The 23,578-nt window shown below is 55.4% G+C and overlaps 2 protein-coding genes across 2 annotated transcripts; one reads left to right on the top strand and one right to left on the bottom strand.

Annotated features, from left to right (window-relative positions):
• Nucleotides 1-281: 281 nt before the first annotated feature.
• GPR37L1 (G protein-coupled receptor 37 like 1) lies at nucleotides 282-6,359 on the top strand. Its single transcript, XM_012459485.2, has 2 exons — nucleotides 282-992; nucleotides 5,142-6,359. Exons 1-2 carry the CDS (start codon nucleotides 363-365, stop codon nucleotides 5,952-5,954), a joined length of 1,443 nt encoding a protein of 480 aa, XP_012314908.1. The 5' UTR covers nucleotides 282-362; the 3' UTR covers nucleotides 5,955-6,359.
• A 5,642-nt stretch (nucleotides 6,360-12,001) lies between these two features.
• Nucleotides 12,002-23,242, bottom strand: ARL8A (ADP ribosylation factor like GTPase 8A). Its single transcript, XM_021677268.2, has 7 exons — nucleotides 22,955-23,242; nucleotides 16,470-16,550; nucleotides 16,119-16,192; nucleotides 14,517-14,610; nucleotides 14,050-14,117; nucleotides 13,749-13,819; nucleotides 12,002-13,106 (listed from the first exon to the last, which is right to left on the bottom strand). Exons 1-7 carry the CDS (start codon nucleotides 23,075-23,077, stop codon nucleotides 13,057-13,059), a joined length of 561 nt encoding a protein of 186 aa, XP_021532943.1. The 5' UTR covers nucleotides 23,078-23,242; the 3' UTR covers nucleotides 12,002-13,056.
• Between the last annotated feature and the right edge of the window lie 336 nt (nucleotides 23,243-23,578).

Below are 23,578 nucleotides of genomic sequence, written 5' to 3' on the forward strand. Positions count from 1 at the left end.
GACCTGCACCCCAGTTCCCATTCTGCCCCACCTCCCTGTGTCGTCCTGGGCAGGCCACATTTCCTCCTTGGTCTCAGGGGCCTGGAGCAGGTGCCCTCTTAGGCCCTCACAGCCTGACAAGCTATGGGCCCTGAGAAGGGGAGTCGTGGACAATGAGACGTGTGAGGGCAGCAAAGAGTGCTGTGTGTCCAGCAGAGGGCCCTGCCCAGGCCCGTGGCCGGAGGCTGGGAGGGAGGGCGGGCGATGCCAGACGCCTGACTGGAGGCGGACCCAGCCGGCCAGCTGCCTCTCTGGAGCCCAGCTCTTGGGCCCCCTGCACTCACCTGCTCTTTCTGGGGTGGCTGCCTCCTGCTCGTCCAGCCATGCGGTGGCCGTGGCCCCTGGCTGTCTCTCTTGCTGTGATTTTGGCTGTGGGGCCAAGCAGGGTCTCTGGGGGTACCCCCCTGCACCTGGGGAGGCACAGAGCTGAGACCCAGGAACAGCAGAGCCGATCCAAGAGGGGCACTGAGGATGAGGAGGGCAAGGGCGTGCAGCAGTATGTGCCTGAGGAGTGGGCAGAGTACCCCCGGCCCATTCACCCTGCTGGCCTGCAGCCCACCAAGCCCTTGGTGGCCACCAGCCCTAACCCCGACAAGGATGGGGGCACCCCAGGCAGCGGGCAGGAGCTGAGGGGCAATCTGACGGGGGCACCGGGGCGGAGGCTGCAGATCCAGAACCCCCTATATCCGGTGACCGAGAGCTCCTACAGTGCCTACGCCGTCATGCTCCTGGCGCTGGTGGTGTTTGCAGTGGGTATCGTGGGCAATCTGTCGGTCATGTGCATCGTGTGGCACAGCTACTACCTGAAGAGCGCCTGGAACTCCATCCTCGCCAGCCTGGCCCTCTGGGATTTTCTGGTCCTCTTTTTCTGCCTCCCTATTGTCATCTTCAATGAGATCACCAAGCAGAGGCTACTGGGTGATGTTTCCTGTCGGGCCGTGCCCTTCATGGAGGTGAGTGTATGTTCCGCTTGAGCTCAGCTGGGAAGCTGCCATCCAGGGGAGGGGTTCAAAGTCTCCATCAGGCCCTTGGAAGTGGAATTTCTGGGTGTGCAAAACCCCAGAGCTTGGAGCTCTGACTTGCTTTTCCCCTACCTTGGAGAAAGAGACAAATACGGTATTGGTTTCTGGTTGCTCGCAGAGCTAAGCAGGCCAGGGTGACCGGAGGGTGTGTGTGGCCCCTGAGTTCCAGCCCCAGCCTGATCTCCTGCCGCGGGAGCAACCTCAAGACAGGTCTCTCCCACTTTCTCCAGACCCAAAGCTGCCCTCCCTTTCCTCAGCCCTCCTCCTCCGCCCCACCCGTGACCTGACCGAGATCCTGCTGTCCTTTTTGCAACTCCTCTTCCTCCCTCTGTACCCCCTGCCGCTGCTCCTCAGTCTCCTGCCTCCCGAAGGAGTGCTTGAAAGGAGAGCCAGATTTCCCACACAGCCCTCTGGATCAAGTCAGCATCCACTCCCCGAGAATACAAGAACCAGAAGCAAAAGACCCTTCTGTTCTTCCCTCCCTGCTGGGATTCTCGTTGTCACCGTTGTCATTTCCACCGGGAACCTCCTAGATCCTCTCTGGGGAATACCTGGTTCTGGGCACTGGAGCTAGTAGGGGGCTCTAATCTCAGCTCTGCCACTGACATACTGGGCATCACTGGGCAGGTTGCATTACCTCTCCAATTTCATTTCCCAACCAGGGGGTAATCCAGATGGGCCTTCCAGCTGGCTTGTACCACAGTTCTTTTTTTTTTTTTTTGAGACGGAGTTTTCGCTCTTTTTACCCAGGCTGGAGTGCAATGGCACGATCTCGGCTCACCGCAACCTCCGCCTCCTGGGTTCAGGCAATTCTCCTGCCTCAGCCTCCTGAGTAGCTGGGATTACAGGCGTGCACCACCATGCCCAGCTAATTTTTTTGTATTTTTAGTAGAGACGGGTTTTCACCATGTTGACCAGGATGGTCTCGATCTCTTGACCTCGTGATCCACCCGCCTCGGCCTCCCAAAGTGCTGGGATTATAGGTGCGAGCCACCGTGCCCGGCCTGTACCACAGTTCTAAAGTATATCACTATGCTCTCACTTCTGGGAGCTGCTACTATAAGTCCATGGATGTCAGAGGATATGTAGCGCATAGAGAGACAACTTAAAACACTGCAGAAACATACCCACATGGGCATTTATGCAAGATACAGCAAGGCCACTCTCTAAGACAAAATAAGCAAACAGTCTTTCAAATTTTGTCTGCATGGAGGGTAATGGAGTGACTGTGGCCTCCCTGTGAAGCTGGTGTTCCTTTGTGAATGATGCTGCATGACAAGGGGGACTTGCCTGGCCGGAGAAGGGCTCAGGATCAGGCAGACGGACACAGGTCCTCTTCCAAGGTCTGTCCCCACCTCACCATGTAACAGAGATGATGTCACAGTTGGACGGACTCTGAGTCTCAGCAGTGGGTATAGTCCTTTCCTGTCCTTGCCAACCCAGGGAGACTGACAGTGGTCCAAAGATACTCCACCCTGAAAGAAGGCCCTGCAGCTGGAGACAGCCTTTGCGTCTCAGTTACCGTCTTGTGCTCACGCCCCAGGTGAGCTGTGCGTGCTTAGATGCAGGACCCTGAAATTGAGCCAACTAGATTAGAAACTGGGTTTTCCCCATCACTAGCTGCGTGATTTGGTAAATTACTTTAACTGCCTAAATCTCAGTTTCCTCATCGGTAAATTGGGGATAATAACAATAATTATAATAGTTATCTGGGTGAATTTTTAAGGGATTAAATGGGTAATGTCTATAAAGTGCTTAGAATTAAAATCAGTAGAGGGTGGTTTTGATTTGGGCGTGATATAGAAGAGAAGGGGAAAAGGACAGACACACATGACCTCTTGCTTGCATGTGGCTGGTAGGTCAATGAACACACCTGGCCCTGCCTGACTGTGGGTCCCAACGTATGTAATATGTCCTCCTGGGCCAGCCCCTCCATACCTCCCGGAGGACAGAGATGATCCATAGGCTGGCAGAGTGGATCCTTCCAGGCTGGGTGGTAGGATGGGAGGAGGGAGACAACACTCTTTTTCTTTTTTTGAGATGGAGTCTCACTCTGTCGCTGAGGCTGGAATGCAGTGGTGTGATCTCAGCTCACTGCAACCTCCACCTCCCAGGTTCAAACAGTCCTCCTACCTCAACCTCCCAAGTAGCTGCGACCACAGCACGCACTATCATGCCTGGCTAACTTTTATATTTTTGGTAGAGACAGGGTTTCACTATGTTGCCCAGGCTGGTCGCCAACCCCCGAGCTCAAGCAATCAGCCTGCCTTGGCCTCCCAAAGTGCTGGGATTACAGGTGTGAGCCACCAGGCCCAGCAACACCCTTTTATAGGGAGGATCTCAGGATGGTGCTGAGGAGGGAGCAGGAGAAGGCAGCTTGGAATAAAACTTGAGATATTTTTGAGATGTAAAAGAGAAGGAGAAGGCCAGGCATGGTGGCTCACGCCTGTAATCCCAGCACTTTGGGAGGCCGAGGCAGACGGATCATGAGGTCAGGAGATAGAGGCCATCCTGGCCAACATGGTGAAACTCTGTTTCTACTAAAAGTACAAAAATTAGCTGGCGTGGTGGCGCACACCTGTGGTCCCAGCTACTCAGGAGAATCTCTTGAACCCGGGAGGCAGGGTTGCAGTGAGCCGAGATCATGGCACTACACTCCAGCCTTGGTGACAGAGCAAGACTCTGTCTCAAAAAAAAAAAAAGGAGAGAGAATGGTGTTTCTACTCAAGCCTGAAGGCTGTGCCTCCGCAGGCCTGGGCTCGCCGGCCAAGAGAGGGGGTTGGGGTTCTCACAAAGGACACTTAATGGCTGTGCTAAAAGCCGGGGATTGTGTTCCCCCAGCCAGAACAGGGAACAATTTGGACAGGAGGGGGATCTGAGCACAATCCCTGAGTGTGGCCGGCAGCGTCTGGCGACCCGGGAGGGTCTCCTCTTCCTTCCTGCTCTTTGGCACTCTCTTCCCCTGCCGCGCGGGCTGCTTCCTCTTGGCTCAAGGGGCGGTTTTCCTTGTGCTTGATGAATAGTGTTCGAGCATGGTGGGCACAGGCTGCTCAGAGGGGGGCTGCTTCCCCACACAGACAGGCCCTGGGCTTCTCTGGACAGGGCCAGGAGCAGCAGTGTGTGTGTGTGTGTGTGTGTGTGCACGCGCACGTGCGCGCACATGTGCAAGCCATGTTCCCAAAGACCATTCACTCCATCCATGCACATAATGGGGTGCAGGAAGTGAAAGGACCTGCAAAGATCCAGCACTTCTATGTCTTTATCTTGGTTATTCCTTGGAGATGATTTTTCAAAGTCTGTCAGAGAGCATCAGGGTCTGTGGGAGCCAGGCCATTCATCCCCCAGCCAGAGAGGCGAAGAACAAGGGGAAAGGAGGCAGGCGCGTGTGCGAACCTCAGCTCCGCTATTCTTCAGCAGCGTGGTCCTGGGCAAGTCACTGCTCCTGCCTGAGCCTGAGTTTCAACTGTAAGGTGGTTGATTGGGAATGTGATGACACGTAAGGTGCCTGACCCATAGGAAATGCTCATTAAATGGAGTCGTAACTGTTTTCCTTCCCTCCCTTCCTTCCCTCCTTCCTTCCTTTTTCCTTCCACAGGGTCTCGTTTCCTTCCTTCCTTCCTTCCTTCCTTCCCTCCTTCCTTCCTTCCCTCCTTCCTTCCTTCCTTTTTCCTTCCACGGGGTCTTGTTCTGTCACCCAGGCTGGAGTGCAGTGTCGCAATCTCTGCTCACTGCAGCCTTGACCTCCTGGGCTCAAGCCATCCTCCTACCTCAGCCTCCTGAGTAGTTGGGACTACAGCCATACATCAGCATGATGGGCTATTTTTTTGTATTTTTAGTAGAGGCTGGGTTCCGTCATGTTGCCCAGGCTGGCCTCAAACTCCTGGGCTCAAATGATCTGCCGGCCTTGGCCTCTCAAAGTGATGGAATTACAGACGTGAGCCACCGCGCCTGGCCCATTATCATAATTTCTATGCTTATCACTCAATTCATGGTCTAACTGAGCCAGAAGCCAGGTGTCCTTCCTTGTCCCCATAGGTTTTGACCAAGTGCTTCTCTCTTCCTCCACATCCTTGCCCACAGGTCTCCTCTCTGGGAGTCACGACCTTCAGTCTCTGTGCCCTGGGCATTGACCGCTTCCACGTGGCCACCAGCACCCTGCCCAAGGTGAGGCCCATCGAGCGGTGCCAGTCCATCCTGGCCAAGCTGGCCGTCATCTGGGTGGGCTCCATGACGCTGGCCGTGCCCGAGCTCCTGCTGTGGCAGCTGGCACAGGAGCCCGCCCCCACCATAGGCACCCTGGACTCGTGCATCATGAAACCCTCAGCCAGCCTGCCCGAGTCCCTGTACTCACTGGTGATGACCTACCAGAACGCCCGCATGTGGTGGTATTTCGGCTGCTACTTCTGCCTGCCCATCCTCTTCACAGTCACCTGTCAGCTGGTGACGTGGAGGGTGAGAGGCCCTCCAGGGAGGAAGCCGGAGTGCAGGGCCAGCAAGCACGAGCAGTGTGAGAGCCAGCTCAACAGCACCGTGGTGGGCCTGACCGTGGTCTACGCCTTCTGCACCCTCCCGGAGAACGTCTGCAACATCGTGGTGGCCTACCTCTCCACCGAGCTGACCCGCCAGACCCTGGATCTCCTGGGCCTCATCAACCAGTTCTCCGCCTTCTTCAAGGGCGCCATCACCCCGGTGCTGCTCCTCTGCATCTGCAGGCCTCTGGGCCAGGCCTTCCTGGACTGCTGCTGCTGCTGCTGCTGCGAGGAGTGTGGGGCTCCGGAGGCCTCGGCCGCCGGCAGCTCGGACAACAAGCTCAAGACCGAGGTGTCCTCTTCCATCTACTTCCACAAGCCCAGGGAGTCACCGCCGCTCCTGCCCCTGGGCACGCCTTGCTGAGGCCTCGGCAGGGGTGGGGCGGGAGGGGGGCCGCCACCCCGCCGGTGTCTGCTGTTCTTTCCCCATAGGTCTTGCTTTGCTGCCTGTCTTGCTGTCTAGAGATGGACTTGGTTCCTCTTGTCGAGGTTTGGGGGTGCCAAAGCCCCTCCCCACACGGAGCCTTTGCTGTCCCTTGCGGGGCCTTCCAACCCTGTCCTTTCCACTGGTGGGTGGTGATGCTTCTAGGTCCTTAGAACTGCCCAGAACTCTGAGTCCCAGCAGCTGGGAGCCAGAACGTCGCCTGCCCTCCCTTGGGTCCAGCCTCTCTTCCCTCCATCTGCCTTGGAGCCCGACCATACTTTAGATGTGCCCTCCTCCCAACCTGGGGCCCCATCTTGAAACAGGGGCTCCTTGGGGGCCAGCCCAATGTGGCTCAGCACACTTTCTTTTTTTTTTTTTTGGAGATGGAGTCTTGCTCTGTCACCCAGGCTGGAGTGCAATGGCCCGATCTCAGCTCACTACAACCTCTGCCCCCTGGGTTCAAGCAATTCTCTGGCCTCAGCCTCCCGAATAGCTGAGATTACAGGTGTGCACCACCACGCCCGGCCAATTTTTGTATTTGTAGAAGAGACGGGGTTTCACCATGTTGGCCAGGCAGGTGTTGAACTCCTGACCTCGAGCGATCCTCCTGCCTCGGCCTCCCAAAGTGCTGGGATTGGAGGTGTGAGCCACCACTCCTGGCCTCAGCACACTCTCCTCTGGACCGGATCTGTTCCAGCCCTGGACGCCTCCTCCTACTGGCGCCTTCTTTTCTTCCAGAGGATTTCTCTCTCCTTCCTCCTCGTTTCTTTGGGATCCCCTGGTTGCCCTGTCCCAACCCCCTGGTTAGGTGCTTTCCCATAGGAGGCCCTTCTTGTGAAACAATAAACTAGGTCGAGCTATCCCTCCGCCCATCCACCTTCTTGTGCCACATCCTGGCAGAGCCCAGATGCACAAGGCCTGGCAGTGCCTTGGGGAATTTCTCCTGACCTGGCCTGTCTGTGGCTGATGGTCAGCACAGTCCTGCGGCCATGGGGACTCCAAGGGTTTTATGGCTTTTGAGGGACAGAGAGGATGGAGGGCTTGGGGAGCTGGGGGGCCTAAGTCCTCACTCTGGCCTAAACCCCATGGTCCCTGGGAAGTCAAAAGCCTGCAAAGTATCTCCTCTGGAGCCCTCATCTCTGCTATGCCCTCTCTCCACAAAGCCCCCCTTGGAGGGAGGCCAGTGGTCTTCCCTCTGTGAGCCCCAGGGCTTCCCAGCCTTTGTCACTCTGAGAACTGCTCTTGTTCAGTTTCTTAGAACAGACTGTTTTGCCTGTAGACCATCCAGCTGCCTGCCCTGGCCTGCCCCCACCCAGCCCCCACCGCACCAGCCTTCCCTGCAGAGCTCCTGCCATCCCCAGCAGATCCTTCATGCAGCTCCGCCTGAGGGGTCTGGCCCTTGAAGTCCCACTTACTTCCCCTAGCCCCACCTCTGGGCCCTTCCAGAGAGCACCCTTAGCCTTGTGGGTCCCTGAGAAGCTGTCACAGCATCAACCAGAAGTGATGCCTCAGCCAGGCCCTGCCTGGGAGCTCAGCTTTCCTCAGAAGCACCGCCCCTGTCTGAAGCTCACTCCTGCGTCCCACCAGACTTCTGCCCACCAGGCTTACCTACAGCATCTACACGGGGCCTCAGGAAGGATCCCCGGAGCCCAGGGACAGGGAGGGGTGGGGGTTCCGAGCGCCCGGGGCTCCATTCTTCTCTGTCCACCCACCCACACCCCTTGGCCTCAGCCTGCCCTGTACCCAAGCTTCCCTCCCCCTCTCCTGGGGATCTTAACAGCCTTGTTCTCTCTCCCTGGCACCCACCCCCAGGGCGGGTGATGCCGCCAAGAGAGAGGGAGGCCGTTGCTAGGTGATGGTGCTGCCATGCGCACAGCCTTTGTGTGGGGAGTGACACCCACCCATTTCTCAGCAGACCTGTTGCCACGGTGACTGAAGCCCCCAGCTCTGTCTGTAGAGACTTCAGATGAGTTGGGGAGCAGGTTGGAGAGGGGACCAAAGGCGGGCCTGCCGCGCTGAAGCTCCCAGGGACTGTTTCCTCCACGTTTCCCCAACTCCTTCTCCACCCACCCACCCCCTGGCCCGGAGGCACCACCAGCTTCCTAAGGGATGCAGGAAGGGGCCGGGTGAACTGAGGTGAAGTCCAGGACAGGGGGAGAGAGGGCAGGGGAGGCAGACCCCTCAGCATCCTGTTTAGGGGGCCTCATCCACAAAGGGTGCCCTCCGCCTCTCCCTCCTGGAGCTGGTTGGCCGGCTCAGAGAGGAAGGGGCAGAGATGGTGGCTCCAAGGCTCTGCCTCCGCCGCCTCCCAGGCCTGCCAACGTGAATGGCTTGCTGAATCAGTCAGCAGGCCAGCGGCCTTGGGAAAGAGCCACTGTCCCCGCAGCCTGGGCCAGCTGGGGGAACAATGTAGGGTTTGTTGCTTAGGGGTCCCAGGCTTGGGGGGCAGGGTTGGCACATGGTGGGCAATGGACTTGAGCTGGGATGCTCTGAGGTGCCGATGACATGCTCACCCAAGGCAGACTTCAGACCAGCCCTCAGACCCTGATGCCAGGTTACAGGGGCGAGGGGAGCCCGAATCTACTGGGTCCCTCTCCCTGCTCCACTTGTGAGTCACCTTCTCAGCACCTGTCCTGGAAGCTGCGTGCAGTTACTTAAATGCAGTCTCAGCTTCCTCATCTGTAAAATGGGAATAACCTGTCCTTCACAGAGGATTATGGTCATTTAATGAGACAAGATACATCAAGCGCCTGAACCTTTTTTCTTCCTCCCCTTTGGGAATTCCTTTTTTTTTTTTTTGAGATTGAGTTTCACTCTGCTGCCCAGGCTGGAGTGCAGTGGTGCGATCTCAGCTCACTGCAACCTCTGCCTCCCAGGTTCAAGCAATTCTTCTGCCTCAGCCTCCTGAGTAGCTGGGATTACAGGCATGTGTCACCATGCCAGGCTAATTTTTGTATTTTTAGTAGAGACAGGGTTTCACCATGTTGGTCAGGCTGGTCTCGAACTCCTGACCTCATTATCCACCTGCCTTAGCCTCCCAAGTGCTGGGATTACAGGCATGAGCCACCATGCCCAGCAAGGAATTCAGTTCTCTAGTGTTATGGAGCAGGCTTGGCCAGAGGATTTTTTTTTTTTTTTTGAGACAAAGTCTCACTCTATCACCAGGCTGGAGTGCAGTGGCGCGATCTTGGCTCACTGCAACCTCTGCCTCCTGGGTTCAAGCGATTCTCCTGCCTCAGCCTCCTAAGTAGCTGGAACTACAGGTATGCACCACTACTCCCAGCTAATATTTTTGTATGATTAGTAGAGACGGGGTTTCACCATATTGGCCAGGATGGTCTCAATCTCTTGACCTCATGATCTGCCTGCTTCGGCCTCCCAAAGTGCTGGGATTACAGTGTGAGCCACCAGGCCCAGCTGGCCAGGGGATTCTTAAATGCAGCTGGGTTTCAGCATCAAAGGGCCCCAAACATGACAATTTACTTATACTCATGATCTGTTCCCCGTTCAACTTTAACAGTTTTTTTTGTTTCTTTTTTTTTTTTAAAGAGTTGAGAGGTCTCACTATGTTGCCCAGGCTGGCTTTGAACTCCTGGGCTCAAGCAGTCCTGCCTCAGCTTCCTGAGTAGCTGGAACTACAAGGCATGCATCGCCACACCTGGATAATTTTTTATTATTTGTAGAGATAGGGTCTTACTATGTTGTCCAGGCTAGTCTTGAACTCTGGGATTCAAGTGATTCACCTACCTCGGCCTCCCAAAATGCTGAGATTACATGCACGAGCCACTGCACCCAGCCCCTGGACAAATTCTTTTTTTTTTTTAAACTTTTAAAAATTCCTTGTCTTTGGGGCTGGGCGCAGTGGCTCACGCCTGTAATCCTAGCACTTTGGGAGGCCAAGGTGTGTGGATCACGAGGTCAAGAGATCGAGATCATCCTGGTCAACATGGTGAAACCCCGTCTCTACTAAAAATACAAAAAATTAGCTGAGCATGGTGGCGCGTGCCTATGATCCCAGCTACTCAGGAGGTTGAGGTAGGAGAATTGCCTGAACCCAGGAAGCAGAGGTTGCAGTGAGCCGAGATCGCGCCATTGCACTCCTGCCTGGGCAACAAGAGCGAAACTCTGTCTCAAAAAAAAAAAAAAAATTCCTTGTCTTTGTGGTGGAAAAAGGACGAAACTGAAAGGGAGAAGACGTGGAAAGGAAAAGACAGAAGAATGGGAAAGCAAAAAAGAGAGACTGCTTACCAAAACGGCCGGTGGTGTGCATCTGTGGGCTGGTCTGATGACCCCAGGTCAGTAGGTAGATCTCTTTATGGAGGGAGCACAAGAACAGGGACAGGGGTTTGGTCTCCCGAGGAGTTCCCCCGTCCTGGGCTTCGGCACCAAATGTTTAAAAAGTGCGCTTTAGCTGGGCATAGTGGCTCATGCCTGTAATCCCAAGCACTTTGGAGGCCAAGGCAGACGGATCACCTGAGGTCGGGAGTTCAAGATCAGCCTGACCAACATGGTGAAACCCCATCTTTTAAAAAAAAAAAAAAAAGTGCGCTTTGAATGATGAGACCACCCAAATAGGTTTTGTGTGAGCAACATGGCTGTTTATTCACCCGGGTGCAGGTGGGCTAAGTCCGAAAAGAATACGACCAAATTCTTTAAGTCATATTGGCCCCTGCTGCCTGCAGGCACTGTGGAAGGATGATACTCGCTTGCTTCCTGGTAACCAGCTGTCTTATCTCAAACCTCAACCCTCAGGGAGGATAACAGGACCTGAGAAGGGCAGCTGAGCCTGGAAACAGCCCCAGAGGAGTGAGATTGCTGGTCCTCTCCCGGGATCCCAGGCCCAGGGCAAACCCAGCCACGTTTGCAGCCAGGAGAGGGCAGGCGACAGAGCCCAGGCCCCCCTTCAACCTCCTTAGCCAGGAGAGTATGTCCCGTTTCCTTCAGAGTTGGGAGGCACCCTAGAATCACTTAGCTTCAGATGCCAAATTCCCTCCATTCTTTCCTCCAACTCTGCGGCAGTGGGGAACTGCCTTTACAGGCAGGGCTCCTCTGACAGTTCTGATGACTGCCTCCAGGAGGAAGCCCTGTGCACCAATGAAGGTGAGGGGCTGGGGGCGCCCAGAACTGGGAGTCAAGATCCCCAATCTCAGGACTAAGGGACAATTCGCTCCTTTTTTCCTGAAATGCGAGGGGTGAGAAGAGCTGGGGTGTTCTGCAGGGCGTGCTCCATTTTCCAGGGTGAAGGAGAGGCCGAGGGAGGAAAAGCGGGAGGAGGTGGGGCTTACTATGAAACTGGGTCAAGATGGCCTCGGCAGGGCTACCACGCTCTGAGGCAGCAGCTGTGAACAGTGCCGAGGGAGGACCAGCTCTGACGGTAAAGTCGGGGGAGGACTCAGATCCAGCAGAGGAGTGAGAGCAGGGCTCCTACTGGGAAACACACAGCATTGGCACTAACTGAGAGGCAGCAAAGGCGGTGAGGATCCCCCAGGCTCTGGGCCCAGCCCTACCCCTGGAGCACAGTTAACTGGTTCTGGGGTAGGGACTGGTGGCCGGAGGGACAGGGTTCTGGTTCTGGCCCAACCCTGGCTGCCGGTGAGATCCAGGGCCTCGGAAAGAGGGGCTGAGGCCTGAACTGGGTGTAAGAAGAGTGCAGCTTAGTTCCCATACGAAACAGCACCCAGCCTGTGCCACTGCCTCCTGACCCAGCCCTGGGCAGTTCCCTCAACAGAGATCTGCAGCCCCACGTGGCAGCTGCTAGCTCAAAGCTGGGACTACATGGAAATCTGAAGAGAACGAGGAGGCAGTGTGAGAGCCCGATGCACGTGTGGGAGGCCGTTTGTGCAGTGCCATTGTGCTCCAGGGTGGGCACGTGCTCACGCCCCATGGCTCTGTTGGTGACCAGCGTGCGGGGGTGTGCTGGTGGCCCTGTGGGCCTGCCGGGCAACTCATGCCAACTGCAGAAAAGTAACTGGCACCATACACCCCCCCAACACAAAATTGGTCATTTATTTTTGTTCTTGTCATTGTTATTAGGAGGCAAAAAAATGTACAGTTACAAGAATCATTTTCCAAACAGAGGTTAAATATGAGCTGAAAAGTGTAAAAAAGGAAGAGGAACATCACTTTACAAATCATTAAATTAAACAAATAAACAAACAGAACCCAAAAAACCAACCCCCCCATGCTGAGTTCTCTCCTTGTGCAACTCTGCAAAATGAGAACAGAAAATGAAGTGGGCCGTGGAGGTGGGGGCCCTTGGGAGGGGCGGGAGCTGGGAGCCAGGGACAGGCAGGAGGGGGCTGCTGGGGCACGGACGCTGGCTTTCTGCCCCGTGCGCCTGGTGGTCTCTGGTACCTGGTCGTACCTGGTGGCCCTACCCAGGCTGGGAGTCGAGGGGAGGGGCCTCTGGAGGCCCCTGCCAGCCTGTGGCATTCAAGCACTGCCGGGACAAGCCAGATTGGGCGGTGGAAACACACGGGATGGGGGGCGGCCACCAGTGCCCAGGCTGGTACCTGCCCCGGGTGCCAGCCTCTACCTCTCCTGATCTGAACTTGCCCCAAGTACACCTGCGTCTCCCTCCTTCCTCCAGACTGCCCCCTCCCAGATCCTGAAAGGCCCCTGCAGCATCAAATGGTTGATTTTAGTCTTTGCTTAAATTAAAAAATTAAAATATATATACATATATATACTGTACACACAGGACAATAACAGAGAGTGTTGGAAAGGGAGGTACAGGAGCAACCGGGGAAGAGCCAGGGGCGGGGGCTGTGGCCCAGGGCTGCTGGGAGGGCGGCAGGGCTGGGTGAAGGGACAAAGGTGAGGGGAAGGGTGAGAAGTTAGGGGGCCAGAATAGGGGGCAATTTATTTTACAATAAAAACAGGAGTTGAAACCTCAGCAGAACAGGACTCTGGGGTCCCCAGAGGGCCCGCCTCACACTGGGTGAGGAGGGGTGGGCTTAGGGGGACGAAGGGGGTGGGCGGGGAGCTCGGCTCCAGGTTTAGACGATGACGGTCCCTGGTCTGAGGGAGAAGGGCTGCAGTCTCAGCTTCTCCGTGACTTTGAGTGTTGAATAAGCCACTGTAGGGTGATGTCTGAGGGGGGAGAAGAGAACGGCTTATAAGCCCTGCAAGTGCTGGCCATGCTGGGGCGGCAGAGAGGCCCAAGCCAGCAAACGAAAGGGCATCAGAAGTCCAGAGGTGCCAGACCGGTGGCGCACACCTGGAGTCCCAGCTATGTGGGAAGCTCAGGTGGGAGGATCGCTTGAACCCAGGAATGGAGTTGGAGGCTGCAGTGAGCTATGATGGCGCCACTGAACTCCAGCCTGGCTGACAGAGCAAGACCCTTTCTCAAAAACAAACAAACAAGAAGTCCAGAGCTGGCAAGCGCCACACAGCTCTGAACGGTGGTGGTGGGACCTGGCGCTGGGAGAGAGACAGAGCCACAGCATGTCAGAGCCAGCAGGGGCCTGAGAGTCACCGCGTCCAACTCTGAAATCTTAGAAGTGAGGAGGGAAAGCCCAGAGTGGGGATGAATTTGCCCAAGATCACACAACTGCCTGGGGAGGAGCTGGGACAGTGCTCAGAATCTGGGCTGCCCGATTCTACCGATTCTGCCTTTTCTACCCGAGAGCCACAGAGTTTGGACTTAAAGGAACGTGTGGAGCCAGAACTTTTGAGAGCCACGAAAACACCCAGTAAGGCCTCTCCCCTCTCCCTTTCCCCAATCCCACGCACCAATGTTGTCCTTTTCTTTGCAGGAGATGGAGTAGCAGCAGATCTCTCGGTCCTGGATGGCAGACAGATTCCTGGGGGAAACCAGAGCAGAGTCGGCTGAAGCTACGATCGCCCAGGGGGTCTGGGGCTAGGGGACAGCAGGGCCTTTTTCTTACGCAAGAGGCTACAACAGGGAGGGTGAGGCTCCTGAAAAGGTGGGCTCTGCTGCCACCGTGTGGCTAATCCTGAGAACAGCAGCAAGCCTAAGCTGTCGGTCTGCAAGTTGGGGAATTGGGAGAGCAGAAAGAGCCACCCAACTCACATTTTCTCAATCAGCTCCTTCTCATCCAATGCTCCCGGGAGGTCTCGCTTGTTACCCAGGACTAGGACCTACGGAGAAGGGAGGGTGAGGATGAGGTCTAGGGCAGCCGTGCCCAGGTTGTCTGGGTGGTAAGCTGGCCTCCTGAGTCCCGTTTCCTCTCTGCGTCCCTCACCCAGGCTGGAGTGCAGTGGCACGATCTCAGCTCACTGCAACCTCCACCTCCCAGGTTCAAGCAATTCTCTGCCTTAGCATCCTGAGTAGCTGGGATTACAGGCACCTGCCACGGGGTTTCACCATCTTGGCCAGGCTGGTCTTGAACTGCTGACCTTCTGATCCATCCACCTCAGCCTCCCAAAGTGCTTACAGGCATGAGCCATCACGCCCAGCCGCCATGCCTGATTTTTACCTGCTCCCAGTGACTTCCCAGCCGGTCTCCCTCCCCATCCCGCTCCCTCAGGCCCGCTGACCGGGATGCCCTGCAGCTGAGGTTTGTCCAGTAGGTTGTGAAGCTCGTTCTTAGAGGCCTCAATCTTCTCCTGGTCAGCAGCATCCACCATGTACCTGGAGACCAAGGCAGGGTGGGGACAAGCATGTTGACATCACAGGCTGAGGTGGTGCAAGGAAGAGAAGGAGCTGCTGCTTGAAGGTGAGAGCATCTGTGGCAGCTTGTCACCTTGGGACCCATGGGCTACCTTGCCTGGCTCAAGGCAGGTACTCTGAGAATGTTTCTGAGTCTATGGGAGCGAACAGCTGCAGGGATTCCTGGGGCCTGCCGTTAGCTTCCAAGTGCTACTCTGGGGAAGCCGTTACTCATGTGGAAAAGCGTGGGCCCTTTGGGATTAGCTGTAAGTCCCTCTCAAAGTGACCCACTTACGTTTTCATGGAAAGACTAAATAAGGTTAGAGTGAAAAAAAGCAAAGGAAAATCCAGAATATTTCGTTTAGCAATATACTTTTTGTTATCAGGTTAAAAAGTAACTTATTGTTTATTCTGAAGAATCTATTGTTTGAGCATATATACATATATATAATAAATTATTATTATTATTTTGAGGCAGAGTCTCACTCTGTCACCCAGGCTGGAGTGCAGTGGGGCGATCTCAGCTCACTGCAACCTCTGCCTCCAGGGTTCAAGTGATTCTCCTGCCTCAGCCTCCTGAGTAGCTGGGATTATAGGTACTCACCACCACCCCTGGCTAATTTTTGTATTTTTAGTAGAGACGGGGGTCAGGCTGGTTTCAAACTCCTGACCTTGTGATCCACCCGCCTTGGCCTCCTAAAGTGCTGGGATTACAGGCATGAGCCACCATGTCCGGCCTCTTATTATCATTTTTTGAGGCAAGTTCTCACTCTGTCACCCAGGCTGAAGTGCAGTGGTGGGATTACACTTCACTGCAGCCTCGACTTCCTGGACTCAAGAGATCCTCTCACTTCAGTTGTCTGAATAGCCGGGACTAGAGGTGCGTGCCACCAGGCCCAGCTAATTTTTGTACTTTTGTAGAGATAAGGTTTTGCCATGTTGCCCAGGTTGGTTTTGAACTCCTGATCTCAAGTGATTTGCTTGCCTTGGCCTCCCACCATTTTTCAATGTTTAAAATTTATTTCATTTTATTTTATTAAAGATAGGATCTTGCTATGTTGCCTAGGCTGGCCTTAAACTCCTGGGCTCAAGCAATCCTCCTGCCTCAGCCTCCCAAGTAGCTGGGACTACAGGTGTGTGGCACCATGCTCAGCCAAAAGCCTTGTTTTTAAAAAGCAAGAGAATGAAACATTTAAACCACACAAAATTCAAGACAGTGGTGACTTTAGGTTGGGGGAGTCAACGAAGAGGACGCACAGGTGCATCTGGCTGGTTGATAGTCTGCTTCTCAGATTGGGTAGTGAGTGCCCAGGGCAATTGTCCACTAAGAAACAAGCAGCACGCAAAATAAAGGCAGGCTATGCACCGACACTGTGTCATGAAGCAAGGATCACGTCTAACACAGCCCTGCGCTTCTGAGATCCTCGAAGGAAGCAGGGCTGGGGGAGCCAGGTCAGGCTGGAGACCGGCGCCGCCTCCCACGTACTTACACGATGGCGCTCACTCCTCGGCAGTAGCGTTCCCACATGCTGCGGAAGCGCGGCTGTCCCCCAATGTCCCAGAGCTGAGCAATAAGAGGGTGACATAGCCTCAGTAGTGGGCAGGCCACCACAACCCGTCTTGGGTCCCAAATGTCCCCTCCTATCCTGCCCTACTCTCCTCTGCCTCCAGTTCTCCCCTGGAAAGAGAGTTCACAGCTCTCTTTTCCCAGCTCCTCAGCAGGGAGACCCTGGCCTCTGCCCTCCTTTAGCTCACTCCTCCCAGGGGCCTTGGCTGCCCTCCCCAACACACACACAGTCCTCTGCAGCCCCCCTCCCCCCGCCCAGCCTCTGGGCTCTCACCTTGATGGTCACATTCCCTTTGGTGATTTTGCGCATGTTGAAACCCACAGTGGGGATCATGTCCTCGTTGAACTGTCCTGACTGGAAAGAAGACTCAGAATGGGAAACGGTGCAAAAATCCACAGGCCCCAGCTGCAGACCAGGAGGCTGCGAGAGCCGTGCGGACGCCAGGCCGGAGCTTCCGAGACTTCCCACCGTGATGTCCCTTGCTTTCAGGCAGGACGGGATATAGCCAACCTACGGGTCCCACCTACACCTGGGGATGCCCTGAGAAGAGCCTGCTTTTATCGATCTCCATCTCTCTGCCTAGATGGGGGAACGTTCTTCCTCAAGTCTAACCTACATCACTCTGTAGTAACTGATGCCACTTTCTCTCCAGTGGAGAGGAAGAAGAAATTGTACGGTCTTTTGGCTGACTGATGGTACCATGGACGCTATGACGACCCCCGACCCCCGTGACCCTCACGTACACCTCTGGAGGGCCTTCCAGAATTAAAAAACCCGAGGTAACTGGAAGATCCTGAAAAGCAGAACAATCAACCCCTGCGACGCCTAACTAACCTGAGACGTTCTTCTGTTGTTTCTTATTCAGGCCCCAATTGATAAGGCCATTGGACTTTGTAACCGACCTTGGTCAACCTCGTGACTCCAGACCCTACGACCCCCTCCCAGCTTGCAAAAAACTCACCCTAAACTGTAACTTCTGTAACTTTCCACTGCTTACTCCAGCCTACAAAACCAAGTCCTAACCCACCGCCCTCCTCTGACTCTCTTTTAGGACTCAGCCCACCCACAGCCCGGTGAATAACAGCCACGTTGCTCACACAATGCCTGTTTGGGGGGGGGCGGGTCTCTTCATTCAGAGCGTGTGTTTTAACAGAAATTACCTCCCAGGAAGAGAACTCCAAGCAAGTCGTGTTCTAATAGTTAAGGAGGATCTCAAAGAAAGCAGATGTATTTTCAAACTAAAAAGTCAAGCTTTTTGGGGCAGAGTAATTGGCCATCCCTCAAAATGGCCAGTTTTGAGGGATGCCAAGCAATTTCTGGATTCTCCACGGTTTGGTTTACTTGTACCGCACTGCGATTGTGGGGAAGGATAACCCACACTCTATATTGCCTGCTTACTTCTGTACGTGTCTTCTCACTAGAAGGAACACTTCCGGGGGAGTCTATAGTAACAGCATTAGTAAATGTTTGCTGAATACGGGGGGGCCCTGACTGTAACTCCATCCCCAAAACCCATGCTGTATTGTCTCTAAGATTTCTGGATTCTTCTAAATGAGCTACAGGCTTCAAATGAGACCAGACCCAACTCCCTCCCAGGTCCTATCTTCATGTTCACAGGTAGGACACTTGTGCTTATCCCCTGGAAGCAGGCTAAAGAGATGGGGCTCACTCAACTTTGAACCTGAGGGTGACAGCCCTGTTCCTTTTCTGTTGTTTTTTGAGACAGAGTCTCGCTCTGTCACCCAGGCTGGAGTGCAATGGGGCGATCTCGGCTCACTGCAGCCTCCATCTCCCGGGCTCAAGTGAGTCTCCTGCCTCAGCCTCCCCAGTAGCTGAGACCACAGGCATGTGCCACCACAGCCAGCTAATTTTTGTATTTTTAGTAGAGACAGGGTTTTACCATATTGGCCAGGATGGTCTCGAACTCCTGATCTGCCTGCCTGGGCCTCCCAAAGTGCTGGGATTACAGGAGTGAGCCATGGTGCCCGGCCAAGCCCTGTTCCTTTACCATCCTCCCCCTCCCTTTTTTTTGTTTTGAGATAGAGTCTCACTTTATCGCCTAGGATGGAGTGCAATGGCGTGATCTTGGCTCACTCTAACTTCCGCCTCCCAGGCTCAAGCGATTCTCCCCCACTCAGCCTCCCGAGTAGCTGGGATTACAGGTACCCGCCATCATGCCTGGCTAATTTTTGTATTTTTAGTTGAGATGGGGTTTCACCATGTTGACCAGGCTGATCTTGAACTCCTGACCTCAGGTGATACACCCACCTTGGCCTCCCAAAGTGCTGGGATTACAGGCATGAGCCAGTGTGCCTGGCTACCTTGCCTTTTTCTCCCACCAGCTGGCAGGAATACTTTGCCTTGGGTTACATAAAGAGATCAGGGGCTCTGACCATTAGCCAAGGTATAGGAGATGATCGACTTATTTGGTGCCTCCAAGTCCACATGAAGACCCCTCATGTCCCATCTGAATAGTGCTTCGATTCCCGTGTATCTGCAGAAACCACCCATTCATCAGGGCCCTAGGATGATGTAAGAATTGAGTACCCAGGACTGACACCCAGTGACGGGGTAGAGCAGCGGTTTCCAACCTGAGGTCCACAGTTGGGCCCCTGAAATTGTACACAATCTGTGTGTGCGAAGTTTTGTTTGTATGTACTTTTTTTCTGGAGAAAGGGTCTCTAACTTCTCTCAGATATCAGAAAGGTCTGAGAGCCCCCAAAGGTAGGAACCACTGAGGAAGAGGGAGTGGCTTCTCCTGGCTAAGCAGGGAGAATTAATTGTGCTGTAATTACCCAGACCCCGGCAGCAGGCAGTAGTCTACCCCATCCCCATCCGTGCTGGTTAAGAACATCGAGTGTGAGGAAGGAGGCCCCGTTCTTGTTTATCACTCATGCCATGGGGAGCTCGGATAAGAAACTTGAACTTCTCTGGGCCTCAGGGTTTCTGAACGTAAAATTGGGGAGAAGGGTTTCGGTCTCCTAGGAACTGTAACTAAGACTCACAAAGTGCTTGGAAATGGTGTCGATGTGGCACGGGGAACCATCTCTGCTCTTTGGCAACTAGAAGATCCACAGGCTACCGAGTAAACGAGAAGCCCAGCCTGGCAGAATGTTATGTTGGCAGAGGGGAATGCTAGGAGGGCCTTCAAGGAGCCAGGCTCCCCAGCACCAGTAGGTCCTGCTCAGCTGTGAATCAGAGCTAAGGTGGAATCAGATTATGACTTAATTTCCCTACTAATGCCTCCCTGTCTCACAAGCTCCTCATTTAAGGTTGGAAGTAACCTGAAGTCATGCAGCCCAACCTCTTGTCTCAGACTTGCCCCATTCCCTCTTCGGTCAGTTCCAACTCTCAGAAAGTTCTTTTTTTTTTTTTGAGACAGAGTTTCGCTCTTGTTACCCAGGCTGGAGTGCAATGGCATGATCTTGGCTCACCGCAACCTCCGCCTCCTGGGCTCAGGCAATTCTCCTGTCCCAGCCTCCTGAGTAGCTGGGATTACAGGCACGCATCACCATGCCCAGCCAATTTTTTATATTTTTAGTAGAGACGGGGTTTCACCATGTTGACCAGGATGGTCTCGATCTCTTGACCTCGTGATCCACCCGCCTCGGCCTCCCAAAGTGCTGGGATTACAGGCGTGAGCCACCGTGCCCGGCCTCTTCAGAAAGTTCTTTATATTGAGTTAAAAATCTAGCCAGGCATGGTGGCTCACACCTCTAATCCCAGCACTTTGGGAGGCTAAGGAAGGCAGATCACCTGAGGTCAGGAGTTCGAGACCAGCCTGGCCAACATGTCAAAGCCCCATCTCTCCTAAAAATACAAAAATTAGCTGGGTTTGGTGGCATATGCCTGTAATCCTAGCTACTTGGGAGGCTGAGGCAGGAGAATCGCTTGAGCCTGGGAGGTGGAGGTTGCAGTGAGCCGAGATTGCACCACTGCACTCCAGCCTGGGAGATAGAGTGAGACTCCATCTCAAAAAAAAAAAAAAAAAAAAAAAATCATCATTCCTAGAATGTCCACCAATTGTTCCTAAGTCCCCTTGAGCACTCCAAGACTAGTTATTTCATAGGACAGTCTTTGAGACTTTTAAATATTTGAGAATGACCCTATTGTTTCCCTAGGACAAAACATCTCCCACTTTTCTAGCATCACAACTTTTTCAGAACTCAAATGATGTTTTGGGTTCTTTTTGTTTTTGAGATGGAGTTTCGCTCTTATTGCTCAGGCTGGAGTGCAATGGTGGCGCAATCTCAGCTCACTGAACCTCCGCCTCCTGAGTTCAAGCGATTCTCCTGCCTCAGCCTCTCAAGTAGCTGGGATTACAGGCAGCCGCCACCATGCCAGGCTAATTTTTGTATTTTTAGTAGAGACAGGGTTTCGCCACGTTGGCCAGGCTGGTCTCAAACTCCTAGCCTCAGGTGATCCGCCCGCCTTGGCCTCCCAAAGTGCTGGGATTACAGGCGTGAGCTACTGTGCCTGGCGATGTCTTAGGTTCTTAGAAGCATTGTATATAATTTCTTTCCAGTTCACATTAACCTGCTGAGCAGCTAGACACACTAAACTCAATTTCTATTTACAGCCAGACCTCATAGGGTGAGTAGAAAAAAACCCAATGAGGAAAGATCTGAGACAAACAGAGGCCAAATGAACAGGCAAAGGTAATTCAGAAATTCAGTGGTAGGCATGGGAACAGAGCCCAGGGGTCCCAACTGGGCTTCTTTCTGGAAGACACTCAACTGTGATTCTACGCGGGGTGGGCAGGAATGCCAGTGTGGCAGTCCCAGAGGATCTGAAAACACTGGAGGGACCGGGACACTGGAATTCCAACTGCAGCCCACACGGGGTAGTTTTCCTTGGGAAGCCTCTTTAAAGAAGAGAATTTAGCTTGTCTGCTCTTTTAGAATGTACCAGCAGAAGTGGCAAATTCAACATAAAAATGGGGAACATGTGGGCTGGAGATGGGGGACTTTTCCTGTACATCACAGAAACTCTTGTCTCTGGCAGGGGAATTTGGGACTCAGGTTCTGTTTCTGGCCTGCTATAGTCTCCAACTCTCTGGATATGATGCTGGTCTAGAGGGACCCTCCTGTCAAAGGCTCAACTGCAGACCCAGAAACCGAACCCACCTGGGTACCTGTGGGTCCCTGTCTCAGAGCACAGTGTAATAACACCCCGGGGAACGAGGAGATACCTAGGCCCCACTGCCTTTCCCCGACCTAAACGCCTAGCAGCCGAGCCACCGAGGCCTGCAGAGTCAGGTGGGAGTCCAGGTGTTGTGTGACTGCTCTGGGAACCCAAGAGCCATAGTCAATGCCAAGTTTAACCAGAGGGTCTCTGACCTCAAGGGCAGAGCCTGGGCAGACAGAGCCCAGGAGCACTAGCTCCAAAAACCATTGTGCCAAAACCGCAGCATCGGCCTGAAGACGCTGCCCTGTTAGGCCAGGAGCCAGGAGACGCTGGGTCGAGGAAGGGCAGAGGTCACTGGCAGAGCATGTTTGGGAAAGGAAGCCAGTGCTCAATTGTACAACCATGGGGTGCCTGCCCCGGAGCCTTCCATCTGCCTTCATGCCTCAGGTCCAGTGAAGTGACGTCCCCTACCTTCGGAGATGCTAAGACCTGTCCAGAGGCCCATCTTCTACAAGGCAGGGCAACAACACGGGCAGCTGGGGGTACCTGGGCCGGCCGGACACAGTCCTCTGCTGACCTCTCTTATCAGTATCTTTGGTTACTATCTGGCCAACTCACAGTTGTTGGCAACCTCAGCTTTGGGACTGGGGTCAGGTCCCTGGACATCCCCAGCCCCTATCCCATGCTTCTTCGACCCACAAGCCCTGTCTAGCCTGGCTCTGACAGGCAGGCCGCAGCCATTACTGCAGCCTCAGCTCACACCCATGGAGCTCATCTTCCCCTTTTTTTGAGAGAGATTTTAACTCCTTCCCCACCACTCGCCTGGCACTGAAAGACTCTTACAATCACCCACTTCAGTGTTGACTACCCACAGCCCTTCGAGCCACTCTCCCCGGGCCCCAGCGGGCAGTGCCCCTGCCCCCCCATCCTCTCCTGTCGGGAGCACCTCCTCCCGCAACTTCCGAGTAGGACAGAGTCTCCAAACTCCCGTTACCATGCCATCCTCCCTGGACCCCCGACAGACACTGCGGGTCGGGGAGAGGTTGGGGAGGAGTCTGGGCTGCAGCCAAGGGCCTCAGCTGACTCCTCTACCCCCGGGGATACCTCCCCTCCCCCTCAATAGGCCAGGGGCTTCCTCTTCCGGCAAGGAGGGGTTAAGCCCTCTGGGTGGGGCTGGGCTTGCCCCGGACCCCTTCCCAAGCCACTCGGCGGTGCCTACCCCTGACCCTCAGCCCGCGGGACAGGAAGGCCTGGGCACTTTCGCCCTGTCATGCCCCCGTGCGCGGGGACTAGAGGGGGCCCGCCTCCGCCGGCGGCGGGTCCCTCCTGCCTCGAGAGCCCCTCCGTGCCGCCTGCCCCATGGCACTGGCCCTGTCTGTTCGCCCCCCTTCCCCTGCCCCCAGCCGTGCAGTACCCGCCCGAGTGGGAGAGCGGGTCGCGCGCCGCCGGGTCCCCCACGGCGCGGGCCGTACTAGGCCCCAAGCGCTCGGGGCCGGCTCCTCCCCCGCCCGGCGCCCGGCCGTGCCCGGCCATGCCAGGCGGCGACCCCGGCTCAGCAGGGCGCGGCGCGGGCGGAGACAGGCCCGACGCGCGGCCCGAGCCCGGGGACCCCGCGCCCGGCGCCCTCGTACCGCGATCACGTTGACGAAGGTGGTCTTGCCCGAGTACTGAAGCCCGACCAGCGTGAGCTCCATCTCCTCCTTCCAGAACAGGGCCTTGAACCAGTCCAGCAGCTTGTTGAACAAAGCGATCATGGTCGCTGCCGCCGGCCCCGCCCGGTGCCGGGTCCCCGCCGCCCCTCGCTGCCCTCGCGCTGCGGCCCGGAGCGGCCCCTCCCCAGTACGTCCCGGGTCCCGCGGCTCGGTGCGGGCGGAGGCTCGAGCGCGGCGGCGGACGACTCGCTGCCCCGGAATCGGCTCGCCGATGGGTGTGGCTTCAGCGCCCTCCTCCTCCGCCGCCGCCGCCGCCGCCCTCCCGCGCGGCCGGGCCGTGTCCTGCTCGCACCCGAGCGCGCGCTCCTCCCTCGCCGGAGCCGGGGGCCAGGGGCCGCACCCGCAGGTGGGGTGGGCGGGGAACCTGCAGCTTCACCGGCGGGGGTTGACTGGCAACTGGCGTCGAGGGGCGCTTGGGGAATGGGGTCTAATTTATTTCTCTCCTGTCCCCGGCTGCCGCGCCCGGACTGGCACTCCCTTTCTTAAAGGGTGGTGGGCTCGAGGTGGGTGAGGTCCCAGTTAAGCAGAAGCCTTTTCAGGTCG

This window comes from Aotus nancymaae, unplaced genomic scaffold, assembly GCF_030222135.1.
Source record: "Aotus nancymaae isolate 86718 unplaced genomic scaffold, 86718_ANA_hifiasm-v0.15.2.pri h1tg000039l, whole genome shotgun sequence".
NCBI lineage: Eukaryota > Metazoa > Chordata > Mammalia > Primates > Aotidae > Aotus > Aotus nancymaae.